This window comes from Nyctereutes procyonoides, unplaced genomic scaffold (assembly GCF_905146905.1).
Source record: "Nyctereutes procyonoides isolate TBG_1078 unplaced genomic scaffold, NYPRO_anot_genome, whole genome shotgun sequence".
Classification (NCBI taxonomy): Eukaryota; Metazoa; Chordata; class Mammalia; order Carnivora; family Canidae; genus Nyctereutes; species Nyctereutes procyonoides.
The window spans coordinates 30,576,275-30,591,571 of record NW_026575044.1 but is presented as its reverse complement, the minus strand read 5'-3'; the positions used below and the strand labels follow the sequence as shown (position 1 = coordinate 30,591,571).

The 15,297-nt window shown below is 32.3% G+C and overlaps 1 protein-coding gene across 2 annotated transcripts in view; it reads right to left on the bottom strand.

Annotated features, from left to right (window-relative positions):
• Positions 1-15,297, bottom strand: part of TRAPPC8 (trafficking protein particle complex subunit 8) — an 88,798-nt gene that overhangs the window by 24,689 nt on the left and 48,812 nt on the right. For both annotated transcript variants that reach the window (XM_055324284.1, XM_055324285.1), the window contains 8 exons: positions 14,813-15,037; positions 13,776-13,884; positions 11,764-11,958; positions 11,011-11,141; positions 8,761-8,835; positions 8,130-8,256; positions 7,582-7,736; positions 1,175-1,617 (listed from right to left, as the gene is read on the bottom strand). In XM_055324284.1, coding sequence (XP_055180259.1) covers positions 1,175-1,617; positions 7,582-7,736; positions 8,130-8,256; positions 8,761-8,835; positions 11,011-11,141; positions 11,764-11,958; positions 13,776-13,884; positions 14,813-15,037 — 1,460 coding nt within the window. The remainder of the gene's footprint in view (positions 1-1,174; positions 1,618-7,581; positions 7,737-8,129; positions 8,257-8,760; positions 8,836-11,010; positions 11,142-11,763; positions 11,959-13,775; positions 13,885-14,812; positions 15,038-15,297) is intronic.

Below are 15,297 nucleotides of genomic sequence, written 5' to 3'. Positions count from 1 at the left end.
TCTCATCTCAATTTCTTTCATCAATGTCTTACAGTTTTCAGAGCATAGGTCTTTTACCTCCTTGATTAAATTTATTCCTAGGTATTCCTTTGTAAGTGACTATAAATAGGACTGTTAATTTCTCTGATAGTTCATTATAAATATATAGAAATGCAATTGATCTCTATATGTTTTGTAACCTACAACTTTACTGAATTCAGTAATAAAAAAAATTATTAGTTCTAGTATTTTCCCCTTTACTTCTTTTACACATATTTTACACACTGTGACCAAATTAACTATACTCAGTTAATATTTCCTAATTTACAAATCTTCATTTATATTTATAGTCACTCCCTGGAATACTCACTACTCTCTTGCCTATCCCCCTGGATATCCAAATTCTGAAATCTTTACATTCTTTGGAAGCTCATTTCATCACTACTATATTCCACAAAGCCTTCCCTTACTGCCATGGCCAGAGGATGCTCTACCGTCTTCCAAATGAGAATTAATATTTATTGAGTATTTCAAATGTCCCCATACTTATAAATACTGTATCATTTTGTCCTCACAGTAAGTCTTGCAAGATATTTTAAATATTCCATTAATAAATGGAGTAACACAATTACTCCTAATTAATTTTATAAAAGTGGCAATGGCATTATCACAAATAAAATAATCTGTTGTTTAATAATATATGGGCCACGTATCTTTGTGAACAACAATGTTTGATTTCTTCAGTGACCCTCATTATAACACCACCCTAATCATCTGTTCTGCAAGTACATACTTTTCCCCCATATATTCTCAGGGGTCAGGAGAGGGTACAAAGGAAAAGGAAAGGTAAAATAATTTTCTTGCAACAGGATGATTATAAGGTTGTCTTCATATACAAATGGTACTTGTAAGTTTCATTATTATGTGATAACTTTGGTTAGAATACTTAGTTGTATCAGAGAATCATGAAGTTTATAGATAGAAGCCACTAAAAAGATTAAGATAGCTTCATTTTTTCTACTTTAAGCTATTAGGACTTATATTAGGGATAAGCTCAAATATAAACATCATGCACAATTTGGAAGAGGGTAATTTCTTAAGAAACAATGACATATGTTAACAAATACCAAAATGTTTATTTGAATTTGTGCACATACATTAAGCAGGTTAATCAAGAAAGTTTTATAATACTCACCGTATTTTAGGTTGCTTTTTAACACTTTCATAGTAAAACAAAAAGTTAATTTCATGGACACCTTCTTCATCAGGCCCACGTAACCACATTGGTAGCTGAACTGAAGCCCCAGGTAGAAGAACAGTGTCAGGAAGGGGAACAGGAATCACCTCTGGCTGACTTCCTATGCCAGTGCCAAAGTCCACAGAGGAAGCTGATGATATGAGTGCTGTACACACAGAGGTAGAATCTGTCACAACAGTCTTGTAAGCACTACAGTTCTCAGAAGCTGAGGGACTTAGCGGTGTTAGAACAGCTGTGTTACCACCAAAAGTAAAGAACTCTGGACGTTTAGAAACAACCTTCAATCCAGTAAGAGGACATTTGCTGACATTGACAAATTCTACATATGCTTTTCGGATTTCTCCACAGAGGAGCCCTGTAGGAAAATGTATAAAGAACACCTGCATTGGAGGGAAAAAATATTATTATATTGCTTGTTAAAAATTCCAAACCTCTAATGAATAACAATTTAAGATACTATTTCTTTACTAAAGGTTTACAATTATTTTATTAATTCTCTTTGATATCTCCCTGAATATGTGGCAATTAACAACTCCATTTAAGAAAAGATGAGACAGGGCAGCCCAGGTGGCTCAGTGGGTTAGCACCGTCTTCAGCCCGGGGTGTGACCTTGGACACCTGGGACTGAGGCCCAAGTCAGGATCCCTGCATGGAGCCTGCTTCTGCCTGTGTCCGTGCCTCTCTCTCTCTGTGTGTGTGTCTCTCATGAATAAATAAATAAAATCTTAAAAAAAAAAAAAAAGAAAAGAAAAGAAAAGAAGAGACAGAGACCAATGCTATTCAGTAGCAGATTGCAGAGTTACAAATTACAGATAAAATATCAGACACAAGTAAGCTATCAGCAAAACTTTGACAACTATGTAGACTATGGACAAATTACAAGTAATTTAACATGGCTATGTGAATTAAATCATTATCAGTTGAGAAGCCCTATAATGTCAAATTATGCAACTATTTTTATATACATTAAGATGCAAAGATACACCATAGGTCTTAAAAGGGAAGAATATACAGATCCATGATTCCATATCCATAATTTTAAAACCCAAAAAGCCCTGAACAACCTAAAACTTTTAGTAACTCACATGAGAGTAAAACCCAATCTAACAGAGGCTTTTAAAACCCTTTCCTATTCAGTGTGATATTCATGTGGTTCACTCACACAATATAAATGTGCTTGATTTCCAGATGTTACCACAAACCCAATGGGGTTATATAACACTTCAGATATAAACACATGCATACATACACACACAATTTCTAAAAATTAAGGATATAAAAGTGATTTTCAACACACATCTGGCCTTAGGATTCCCGATAAGGGAATGTGAAGGTATACTAGAGAGGCAGAAATATGGGGTAACAAAATCATCTAATGTTATTTGCATTGAAAAGATGGTTAAGTATAAATGTCAGTACACTAATAGCATCTAAGAAAGGAGGGATATGAAGGTAAAAGCATGAGAAAAAAATATTCTAATAAAAGTTATGGCTGGCAGTACCATAGGAGTGATTAAAATCCAGTGGAAATACCTACGTTTCTTAATCTAAGTTTGAATGGAACTTCACTATGGCCATAGTCTTTTAAGGAAGCAGATAAATTTTGTGGACATCAGAAGCTTTAAAAATGGGTATGAAAAAGTACAGAATTAACGTAGAAATCCGAAACACAGGTTAAGATAGGGGGAAAAAACAAGACAAAACTGGGCATAGTATTGTATTAAAGACATTGACTATGTACTGATTAGCCAGTGTCAAATAAACTTAGTCAAGTAAGTTAAAATTTGTGAAGGAATGTAAATTTTGAGATGTGTCAAAAACAGTTGAAAGAGTACTGGAAAGACACACTAAAATACATGGACACCTGATTACCACCAAGACACCTCAGGCACTGGTAAAATGGGAAGGGAGCTGGAATTAGCAGAACAGTGGTGCACTGATACTACGTAACATATCTTCAGAATAAAAATTTTACTAAATATTTGCTCTTTAAAAATAATCAATATATCTTACCTTTACTTCGAGTACACAACTGCTTAAAGTCCTTTTTGTGACAGCTTCAAATTTAAATGGCCAATAAGACCAAGACCCAGGACTCTCCCTTCCACTAATTTCTCCTGAAGATATACATGTGAGTAGAAAGTAGTATGCATAAGGCTATTCACTGTGGTTTTATTTGTAACAGAAAATGACTAGACACAAATCAAATGTCTATCACGCAAGTCTTGTTGAATAAACTATGGTACATCTACACAACATAATGCCTACACAGTAGAGACTCAAAGAGGCCTGCTCTTCTCTCCACTTTTCTGTATTAAAATTTTTCCTAACACAAAGTAAAAAATAAATGATGAAAGTTTTGGAGTAACATCACTTTCTTGAATACAACTTGAGAACAAAATATTTCTGATCCCCAATTTCTAATAAGTGGCTATAGTTCACAGCTCATAGTCTACTTTCAGTGTGGTAGTATACACATGACATTTTAATTCTTATCTCTTTTCAATGGGCTTAATTTTGATCCTCACTCTTGTTTTGGTTAATACATATTACAAGGGATTATTTCATCAGATACTAGACTGGTAACTTCTTTCACTGCTCCCTTACACAATTCGAAATATACAAAGTACTTCTGACATAAGATAGTAGAAATAGGACTATTCCATGAAATCTCTTCCCAATATTAATGTCTACCACTATTGATCCAAATATAATAAAAAGTCTTTTTACTTGACTTCTTCCTGTGGTTTGTTGGATTAACCAATTTCTCTAATATCTTAGTAGAAAATACTGAGTAATGTTTAAGGTAGTGAACATTAAGTGACTTTGAGGCTTTCTACAGTGCCTTCTTTCCCTCTCCTGAAGAGTCACTATTCTCAAACTTGTTTAAGTCACTATGTAAACTGCTTCCAACTTTGCCTGAAAGTATTGTTTTCAACTTTAAATAAACTCTAATCTAGACATATACTGTGCTTAAACCACTTAACTGTCTTTAAATTCTCACTCTAATGAAACCAAAATTGGAAATGTAAAATGGTAACTTATAGATGTGGCTGAATGCATGAAAGACAAACAAAATTCCTATTAGGAAACCTGTACCAATAACGAGGAACTCATAGAAAAGGCCTCTGACCTAAATCCACTTCCCCAACCCCAAGATAGCGAATAAATGTACATTTGTATGTTTTCTTAAGATATTTAGAGTATGGGTCTATTTTATTTTTTTGTTATTTACTTTACAACCTTTTTTGTTTAATCAGCCAAACACCAATTGTCATTATGTAGAATAAGAGGTCCTCTGTTAAAATACTCTCTTCAAGGAGAACTACATCTGTAACAAAGTTTTCTAAAAACCCACTACAGTATACAAGAAGAAAAGTACAGAACTAGCAATATCAAAAACAAAATAAAATATAAATTTGAAGACTATTGGGTTAAACAGATTTAAAATCAAACACCATCTGGTTCAACTTTCCACATTTCATAAGAGAAGAAACTTCCCAAGGTAATTAGAAATAGGGCTTAGAAAGAAGTCTAAAAGTAAGGTTCTATACATAATATGTCATCTGAGAAATTGTGCACTTAAAAGCCACTTGTACTTTTACCAATCTTAATAATGAAGACCATCTTAATGATAAGATAAAATGAAAATTATAAGCTAGTAAAATCATTAAAAATAGAGTATTTTAGTATCCCCTAGAGACTGATCTCAATTTAACCATGGTAGTCAGAATCTTCCCTTTTGAAAGTAAAGCTCTAGCAAACTCTTACATATAGAATTCCAAGCAAACTGTATATTAATTAGTGACTTCTTTTTTTTTTTTTTTTATGATAGTCACACACAGAGAGAGAGAGAGAGAAAGAGGCAGAGACACAGGCAGAGGGAGAAGCAGGCTCCATGCACCGGGAGCCTAACGTGGGATTCGATCCCGAGTCTCCAGGATCACGCCCTGGGCCAAAGGCAGGTGCCAAACCGCTGCGCCACCCAGGGATCTCTAATTAGTGACTTCTAATCTAAAATGATGAATAGACCTAAAAATAAAATTTGGATTTCAACTCATTTCAATCTTTAGCCTTAGAATGACTAGGTGTAGCAAAGCAAATCCTAATAAAAACCCAATACATTACTATGGGAACTTGACAATCTTGGATAAAAATGACACAAGTGTAAGAAAAAAGAAAAAAATGAAAGACTATGAGAAATATTCAGTTTGCCAGATTAAGAAAAATAATAAAGCTAGAATCTAGTATTGACCCAGAAACATGAGGAATTATTATCAAGCAGAATAAGTACCATCCAAACAAAACAAAATAAAACACCCAAAAGACAAAAAAAAACAGGCATGCATACTTTTTCGGATATTAGTATATTAGAAAGATGATATAATAAGTTTCTAATATTCAATTTAAAATAATTAGGACTAGAAACAAAGTTTCATTCCCTACCCCTTGACATTCAATAGAGTATTATTCCTTTGGATTTAAAAAAGAATATAAACATTAAGAAATAAAACTGTAAAAGTTCTGACTACAGAAGTCTCTGTAAGTAATTATAAAACTCAGAAACAACAAAGGATAATCAGATAGGACTTCGTGTATGTTAAAAACCTTAACATGGTGAGAGACACCAAATCAAAGTTAAAATATGTGTAAAATATTTATCAATCAGAGACTAGCACTGAAGTTAATCTATAAGTCTATTTGCCCTACACAACTCTTTAAATGAAACAGAATGAAGCAAGTGTAAAACCTGGGCAAAATACATGTAGCTCAGCAGTACCTTCCCCTCAACACACACACACACACACACACACACACACACACACACACACACCATCTTTTCATGAATATACCTACTCCTTCCCCACTACAAGCATAAGATGACAGACCATAAAAATCATCCAGTGAGAAAAGGGAAACGATAGCCAATTCAAAGGATATCAATAGGTATCATATGGACATATGGAAGGAGAAATCATATGATCAAAAAAACATATGAAGACTGATCAATCTTATCAGACATCAGAGAAATGTAAATAAAAGAATGTCATTTTTCACCAATCTGATTCACAAAAGTTAAAAAAAAAAAAAGTGGTAATATCCAGTATGGCATAGATGTGATGCAATGGATGTGAAGCATTCTAAAGGAAAATTGCAAATTGCTACAGACTTGCTGAAGGTAATTTTGTAGAATATTGCGAAATTGTCTTATTTATATGCCCTTTGGCCCCAATTCCACTTTCATATAAACTAGAATATGGATAACATATATACATAATGTGATTTACTGAGGAACTGTCAGTAATGATGAAAAACCAGAACTACATTCATCAATAAATGATTAAAATACATTATGATATATATACATAAGGAATGTCATATACAGTTGTAAAAAAAGGAATTTTTACTGAATGAAAACAAAGACTAAGCAAGTAAGAGTAAAACGTACAGTATGATTCAATTTATAATTACTAAAACTACATATGAGTGTACAATGAAAGGTCTGAAAAGAGAAACACCGATTTAATATCAATAGCACTTTTAGAAGGTAAATGGCTAAGCTTCTAACTCCTCTAAGTAGGAAAACTTGAGAATGCAGGAGAAAAGACCTTCTGCCAGTGTCTATAACACTACATGACGCTGCCACTGGTCCAAGGTAGGCCAAATTTCTCTCCCACAAACTTGAAACTTGTAATAAAGTGGCACAAAGATTGGAAAAGTTGTTAGATTAAGGTCATATCAAAAGCAATGCTTTCTAAAGGCTTACAAACATTTGCTGCTAAATTTCTTGGACGTGCCAAGTCCTTATTCTACTTTGAGACTTATTGTTTAATAATACTTTAGTTTCTAAAGATGTTCCAATATCCTTCAACTAAATAATAAACATTTTTTCTTTTGACTTATGCTACCTAGACATCAGTTTCTATCTTCTGTAACCTAAAAAAGCTTTAACTTAGATGGCATGAAAGTTGGGTAGGGTAGGAAACAGAGAACTGAAGAGAATACTGGTTTTTATTCATATATTTAGGTATTTTGCTTAAACTTTTTATAAGCATTAATTCCCATATTATTTTTGTACCTTATCAAAAAAGAGCCACTGATTTTAATAAACAAAGTGTTCTTTAAATATATTTTCTCAATTTCCATTAATATTTTGAGGTTTATATTTTATAACCTGGCTATGATTTATCTTTGTGAATTAGATATATTTAACTCTAGTTGAATAATTAAAAAGTATGGTTCAACGTAATATCAGTAACTTCAAAGTAAAATTCATTTATTGAAAATGTTATCTGACCTTATAGACAATTCATTAATCCATGAAGTTTTAAAAAGTGAAATACCTCCAATAGTGGCATTTCCGCTGTGATAATGGGATCTAAACGTCGATCAGGACCATATTTAATAGATGTTTTCTCTTCTTTTGTATTGTTAAGCCGAGGACCTTGAATTTCTAAATCCTGTCTCCCTCGGACTGACATACTCAAGGAATGTTTTCCTGAAACAAAAAACAATCAATGCCCTAAAATAATTTGGTATGTTAAATGATATCAATTTAACCTAAGTACTGTAACTTTCAGATTATTTCTAGAAAATTTCTAGACAATTACTGAGTAGCATGGTTAATCAAAGAATTAAGTATATTTTATTTTTATGTTTAACCACATCTATTGTATGATGCTTAATTTCTTGTTAGCATTTACTTATTTTGAGATACAGAATACATAGGGAATAAAGTTGATTTTTGAAGCAATCGAAGAGTTTAAAATAATCCAAATACCTTTGTTAAGGTACATTAAACCTATTTCAAAAACATCTCATTTTCATTCATTTCATTCTACAGACTTTTAATTACTAGTTCTGTATCTGTTGAGCAATGTTATAATTTTACCTGTGTGACATCCAGGAAGAGCACCAATGCCATCTACTGTCATGTAGCCCTGAATAGTGCCAAGATTATAAACAACTCCCAGAATATGCAGCTCCCCTATGTGATGGGGAAAGAGCTTTAGTCTTGCCTGTGGAGATATTTAAGTCACTCTTATTATCTGTTTTCATTATAATCTTAAATAGTGCAATACCTAAATTTTTAATATTGCAAAAATATAAACTCATGACCTAAACTTTTGAATAATTAATTAATTTCTTATATTGGAAAGCATTTTCTTCAAAAGAAAATTTGTAAATTCTACATGTTTACAGGCCTGGATCTTCATTAACACTTCAAAGTCAACAAAAACCAAAATACTCTGGACAAGCAAAGGTCATAATGAAATTACCACACTGACTCCCTTCAAAAAAGCAAAACCTTTTCACCAGGCTTCTCTGGAAATTAACAAACCAAAGACTGCTGCAAATCTACTCTTTCCAGCAACTTCCTCTTGTGCAATTCCTCTTTCCTAGTCTTCCAAAGTTTAGCTTTTAAGAAAGCTAGAATATAAAACAAACTGAATAAACTTGATTTTAAAATTTGTTTGCATCTTACATTTTGAAAGGCTTAAGACAAAAAAAGTAATAGTTACCACTTTAGATTCTTCACCATTAATTAAAAATTCTGAAATAACTTCAGTTCCAATCATCTCAGGTTCACCTGTTACCTGAAAAATAAATGATTTTGTAAAATAAACATTCTAATGAATAAAGTATCAGAATATTAACATTCCTATATGTCAACACTTAGAATAATAGCAATAATTATAGTTAGCATATAAGGTTCTTACTATGTGCTAAACAAAATGCAAAGTGTTTTACTTTCACACATGGAGTAAAGCCATGCAGCAGCAGAATGCATGATACATACATTTTTTCATTTCATTCAGTCCAATTCAAGAGAGGAGGGTAAGTGATCTACTCAAAAGTTGCAGCCATCAAGATAAAAGTCAAAAGATAAAGTTCAGCTACTAATTGTCAACACTGGCCAAAATGGCCATTTAGTTTAATCTTGCAATAAGAGCAAAATTTCTCCATCTTTTACTCTGACTAGCCTCTTTTTCCAAATCAGCCAGTTACACAAAGTAATGGCACTTAAGTATGATGCATAAAAGACTGGCGGACAGAGTAAGGGCAGTAGGAAAGACCAAAAGAAGGCCTATGTCTTCCAAATCAAGGACTTCTATAAGAGACTATAATCTCTGGTCATATAACAAAGTAGAATTAACTGACTCACTCTTGAGAGTAAAGCTGGTCCTCATAAACACTGTTTTACTTTTACAATGAAGTTAGTTATTTCACACAATAAAAATTACATTTCCCTGAATTCCAGTTCAGCATCTTAGTCCATCAGCAGAAGCTTATGAAGAAGTCCCAAGAGTATGAAATTTACAGGAAAAAGTGTAAATTATACACAATGAAAATTTTCACTTAGCTTTAATAAACCTCCTTTAAAATCTAACATATTAAACAGACTAATACAGTTAAAAAGCTAATGGATCTTTAAAAAAATTTTTCCAAGAGAAAACAGTGTGTGTACTTCTAATTTGTACTCCAGGCACCCAAAAACATTAGAAAAATTCATGAGGTTGCTAAAATTCCAGTCAGAATAGAGCCTACAAAATCTCAATCTTTCAAACTATTCACAATGAGTGTAAATAATCACAAAATGTCTTTAATGGACTTAAGACTTTAAATAAGACAATCTTTAGAAATCAAAACACTTCAAGAGAAATAACTTATAATAAAGTTGACATATATCTTCTTTCAAGTTCTCTCTCCACTAATTAGTGCCAAAATGTTGGGATATTTGCCAGTTCCAAAATAATATTTACCACATTATTAAAGGATATAACAAGACAGTATAAAGAGGTTAAAGTTACATACTATAGTGAATAACCTAATAAATGAGTAAAAAATGTACTGTCCTAGTTATTTCTGTTACAATTAGCTCGGTAATGAAAATTATTTGTTCAAGTCATTCCTGCTTCAAAAATAACTATCTTAAAGAGCTTATTACAGACATAAATAAAGAAAAGAAATATGTATAAAGACAATCCATAAAAAATAGAAAAACTTCAACTTTACCAGAAATTAATGAATGAGATAGAAAGAAATAAAGTAAAATTGCATTTTTCTTACCAATCAAATCTAAAGATTTTTTTTTTTTATAAATAAGAATACTTAATGCTGCAAAAATGAGATATGCAATCCTATATATTATTGGTAAAAGCTTACTGGTATAACCTTTTTGGAAACCAAGAGAGTACTAAAATAACATATTCCCTGAAAATGCTTTAACTTCATGCCCAGGAATCTTTACTACAAAAATGATAAGGATAAAAAAACTATACATCCAAATTTTCACCACTGTATTAATATAATAGTAAACAAATGCGAACTTCTAAAACAACTATCAGAGGAGAGATATTAGGAGAGCTTATAGGTCATCCATGAGGGAACATTATACAGAAATGAAACACTGAGACATTTTAATATCAAAATATGCATATGAATCAACACAGAATGAAAAAAAAAAAACCCAACATACATAATAGGAAAGAATCCCATACATGAGAGAAAGCATGCAGGTGAAAATGATTGAAAAGACATACAGAAAAGTGTTAAAGTCACTATTTCTAAATACTAAGAAGACAGTTTTATCTTTATTCCCTATGTTCTCTGTATTCTCAATTTTCAACAATAAGCATATGTCACACTTTTTATAACTAGGAAAAATAAACATAAAAGAGTGTAGCTCATTAAACAAAAAATTGAAATGTTATGTATCTGTTAGGTGATTACTAAAACATGCTTATTACAAATACCTTTTAATAACTTACTAGTTCTTTAACTTCTTCATTATCCTTTCCACTACTATCTTTAGATTGAAACTTCCACAGCAATGACAAATCAGTCAACAAAAGTGGAACCTTCAAAGGATTTCTAAAAGCCACTTCCACTGTTATTGGTTCTACAAAAGAAAGGCCTAAATTAATAACTTTAAAAAATCCCACCTATCACCCCATGCTTCAATTCTCTGAATACACCTTACTTTCACAGCTCTGCATCTCTGCCTAGACTATCCTTTAACACCTTGTAAATGTCCACTTATTCAGGATTCAGTTTTAAAATGAAATCGTCTAGGGATCCCTGGGTGGCGCAGCGGTTTGGCGCCTGCCTTTGGTGCAGGGCGCGATCCTGGAGACCCGGGATCGAATCCCACACATCGGGCTCCCGGTGCATGGAGCCTGCTTCTCCCTCTGCCTGTGTCTCTGCCTCTCTCTCTCTCTCTCTGTGACTATCAAAAAATAAATAAAATAAAATAAAATTAAAAAAAAAAAGATAAAATGAAATCGTCTAGATTTCCCCCCAACTTCTCTGTACTAACGAATGTCATTCTCTCTAACTTCCAATAGCACAATGTATATACCAGTATTAGAGCCCATTGTGCCTGATTTTATAAATGCAGCGAAGTTATGCTTCCTATTTTTTCATGCTTAGCTTCCAGTGATTTTTGGCACAAAGAAAATTATCTTTGATGTGCTATAAATAAGACAAACAAAAATCCATGAATAAAAATTCAAGTATATCACCTTCTACAACTGCCAGTGGAAATCTTGAGTTATCTGAATAACTGTTCAAACAGTATTGTGTGGGGTAGAAATTAGATGGAATTACTCCTCTGTTAACAACAGCTACAACCTGTTCTTCAAGTTCTCGCCACTGCTGAGAGGATTCAGAATCATATTCCTGATCAAGACTTACATGAGTAGCTGCTTGCTTTTCACCTAAAAAAATAAAAGTCACAAACATACGTTTATTAACACCTGCCCTAAATGATAACATATTTCAAATAAAAACCTAAGGTATCCAAATAAATATATATACATACTCTTGCCTATTTATCTGAAGAAAAATATCCTCTCATTAACCCTAGCCTACCTGGAATTTGACCTATAATACTGATGTTCTTTTCTTCTAGACTCTAAAAGAATGTATTTTTCCTAATATTCCACAATTTAAATGAAATACTTCAAACACACAGAAACATAGAATAACATTTATATATTGAAATTTAACAAATATCACCATTTGTTATAAGATCCCAAATATTTTTTATACAATAAATGTTACAAATAGAGTTACTGTCCTCTGAGTAACCCTCTCAAATCCTAGGACTCTCCACCTTCACTAGCACTTCTTTCCAGAGCTATTCCAAAGCTGAAAAACAGTGTTCTCAACTATATTTGTTTTTTACCTTACCACATGAGTATACAAAAACAATGCATAGAATTGATTTGTATGCTTGAAATTTATATAAATGGAATTATGTTTGATCATTCTGTAAATTTTTTACTTACCATTATGGTATATTATCCATATTGAAACATGTAGAACAATTTCATTTATTTCCTACAGTATGAGCCCATTGTATAAATATGTCAAAATTTATCAACACATCATTTCACTTTTTTTTTAAAGATTTATTTATTTATTTATTTATTTATTTATTTATTTATTTATTTGTTTATTCATGAGAAACACACACAGAGAGATAGGCAGAGACATAGACAGAGGGAGAAGCAGGCTCCATGCAAGGAGCCCAACGTGGGACTCGATCCCGGGCCTCCAGGATCACACCCTGGGCTGCAGGAGGCGCTAAACCGCTGCGCCACCGGGGCTGTTCCTCATTTCACTTTTTTTGCTATTAAAACCAATGTTGCCATAAACATCTTGATAAATATATATTTTTTTAAATATTTATTTGTTTTAGAGAGGAAAGGGGTGAGGAAGGGCAGAGTCTCAAGCCAACTCCACACTGAGTGTAGAGCCCAAAGCAGGGCCTGATCTCTTGATGCTGAGACCACAACCGAAACCAAAACCAAGAGTCAGGCACTTAACCAACAGCACCACGTAAGCACTCATTGATAAATATTTTTTTAAAAAATACTAAATTAAATTTCAAGGAGAAACATATTTAGCTCAAATATAAGAATGCTTAGAATTACAAAGTTTACTTTAACATATTTATACTTTTTGGCCCAGTACTACCATTCTAAGGTTCAATCCTGAGAAAATAAGCCTATATTTTAAAATGTCTTACAATAAGAACAGCAGAGTATTAGCAACTGTTCTCTGCTTCTAAGCATATTTGAAATGTCCATAATAAAAAATTAAGAAAACAAGTTTTGTCCACAAAAATGTCCGTCACAACCTAATTTCATATAAGGAAAAGAAGGAAATAGTCCAATTATTTAATAAGTAAATGTTAGTTTACTTTATATACTGAATAGAGTATCTCACAGCCATTAAAAATGTTTAATAAGATTATGTAAAATATGAACATTCTTTATACTATATAAGAAAACCCATTATAATTATAGCTATTTTGCTGTTATTTTTAGCTTTTAGAGCTGGAGGAAAATCACTGAAGTAGTGGTTATCTTCAGGTAGCAGGATGATAAGTAATATGATACAGAGTTATTTACTTTCAAATATTATTTAACAATTACAACATCATTTCTTAAATAAGATTTAAAAAAAAAAAACTTAAAAAACAGTCACTAGATAGATAGATAACAAGGCCAAATAAAATTTTACGTGCCATCTGCTGGTCGTCTGTCGTGGCCAAAGAAAACCCGTGTTGCTGAACTGTTAATATATGGTAAAGGTAGCTGTGGTAAAGGACCATCTGGTGATAGCTGACTTACATTCTAGGAGAAACACAACAGAAAAAAGATTTTTTGAGAAAATTCCACTTTCTTCACATTTGCCTCATTTTTTTAATATATAAGATATTAAAAACATTTTAATCAAGAATATTAAGATAAGGAATTACTAGTCTTACTTAATGTATCAGTCATAAAATTTAGATAAAATTTATTCTGGCAAAGAGATCTTCCTAAAATTACTCAGCTAGTTTAGCTCTCTTTGGATGTTAAAACTTCCAATTATTATTTTGGTATGCACTTCACTTCCTGTGACCCATTATAGCATCCCAGCTGCCAAACTTCTAACCCATATAATCTCAAATTAATAAAGCATAAATGGGTATTTTCTGCAGGACAGATAAAATATTCATTATTCATAGCTCTTGAGGAAAAAAATTTAAAATCCAAAAAGATTTTAAATTTTAAAAAATTTAAAAATAAATTTTCCTGTAAAACAATGTTTTACATTTTCTATCCTCTTGTCTCAGTGAAGTATTTCTCCTTCCTATTAATTTTTCTGGATTAGACCATAATAATATGTCTACTTACCACAGACCCAGAAAGGAAAGAATGTATATTTTTCAAAGGGTGGTATGAATAGCCAATATATTATAAAATCAGTTATGATTAAAAATTAGTAATAATGAAGAAGCAGTCCAGAAAGCTTATGGCATTTTTTTTAAGTTCCAAGAATAGCCACAAATTAAATGTTTACTGGAATACTAAAATTTTCTTTTAAAGAAATATAGAAGGGCAATTCAACTCAGATCTATGACCAAAGAGCATAGCCTACCACACTTTATTATGATAGACAATGACATAAATTCTAAGCAAACCATTTTATTAAATTCTTGCTAGACAATATTGATTATGCTTCTTACTAATGACTTAAATATAATTTTAGTATCTACTACTGAAAATAAGTATTCACCTTGTAAACATAAAGATACTCTCTGAGGAAGGCCCCTTGCTGAGCAGCAGATTGTTTACTTTCATTGATTAAAATATGCCTAAAAGCAGACACAGCATTGTCCAGTTGTCTAAGGGTATACGACTGGCGCCCAATGGTGAAGTTAATGTGATCCTCTGCAAGAGACCAGCCTTTTCCCTTGTAAACTTGCATGGCTTGACAATAACAGCGTAAAGCATGCTTTTTCTGTAAGAAAGTAAAGTATTAATATCCAAATTTCTCTTGGACTAGAAAAAATAAACACATAAACACATACCTGGTAATTGGTGCTTCTTCTAACCGAGACTAGAATGATGAGAAAATGAAACTAACATTTATGAAGACCCACTTGCAATTATTACTAAAAACCAAGAGGTCCTAAAGCAGGCAAGTAACTGCTTTGTCCAAGGGCAGGAAGTCTAAGAAGTCAGAAATAATCATGATTTTATGAAAAATCACCTGGAGTT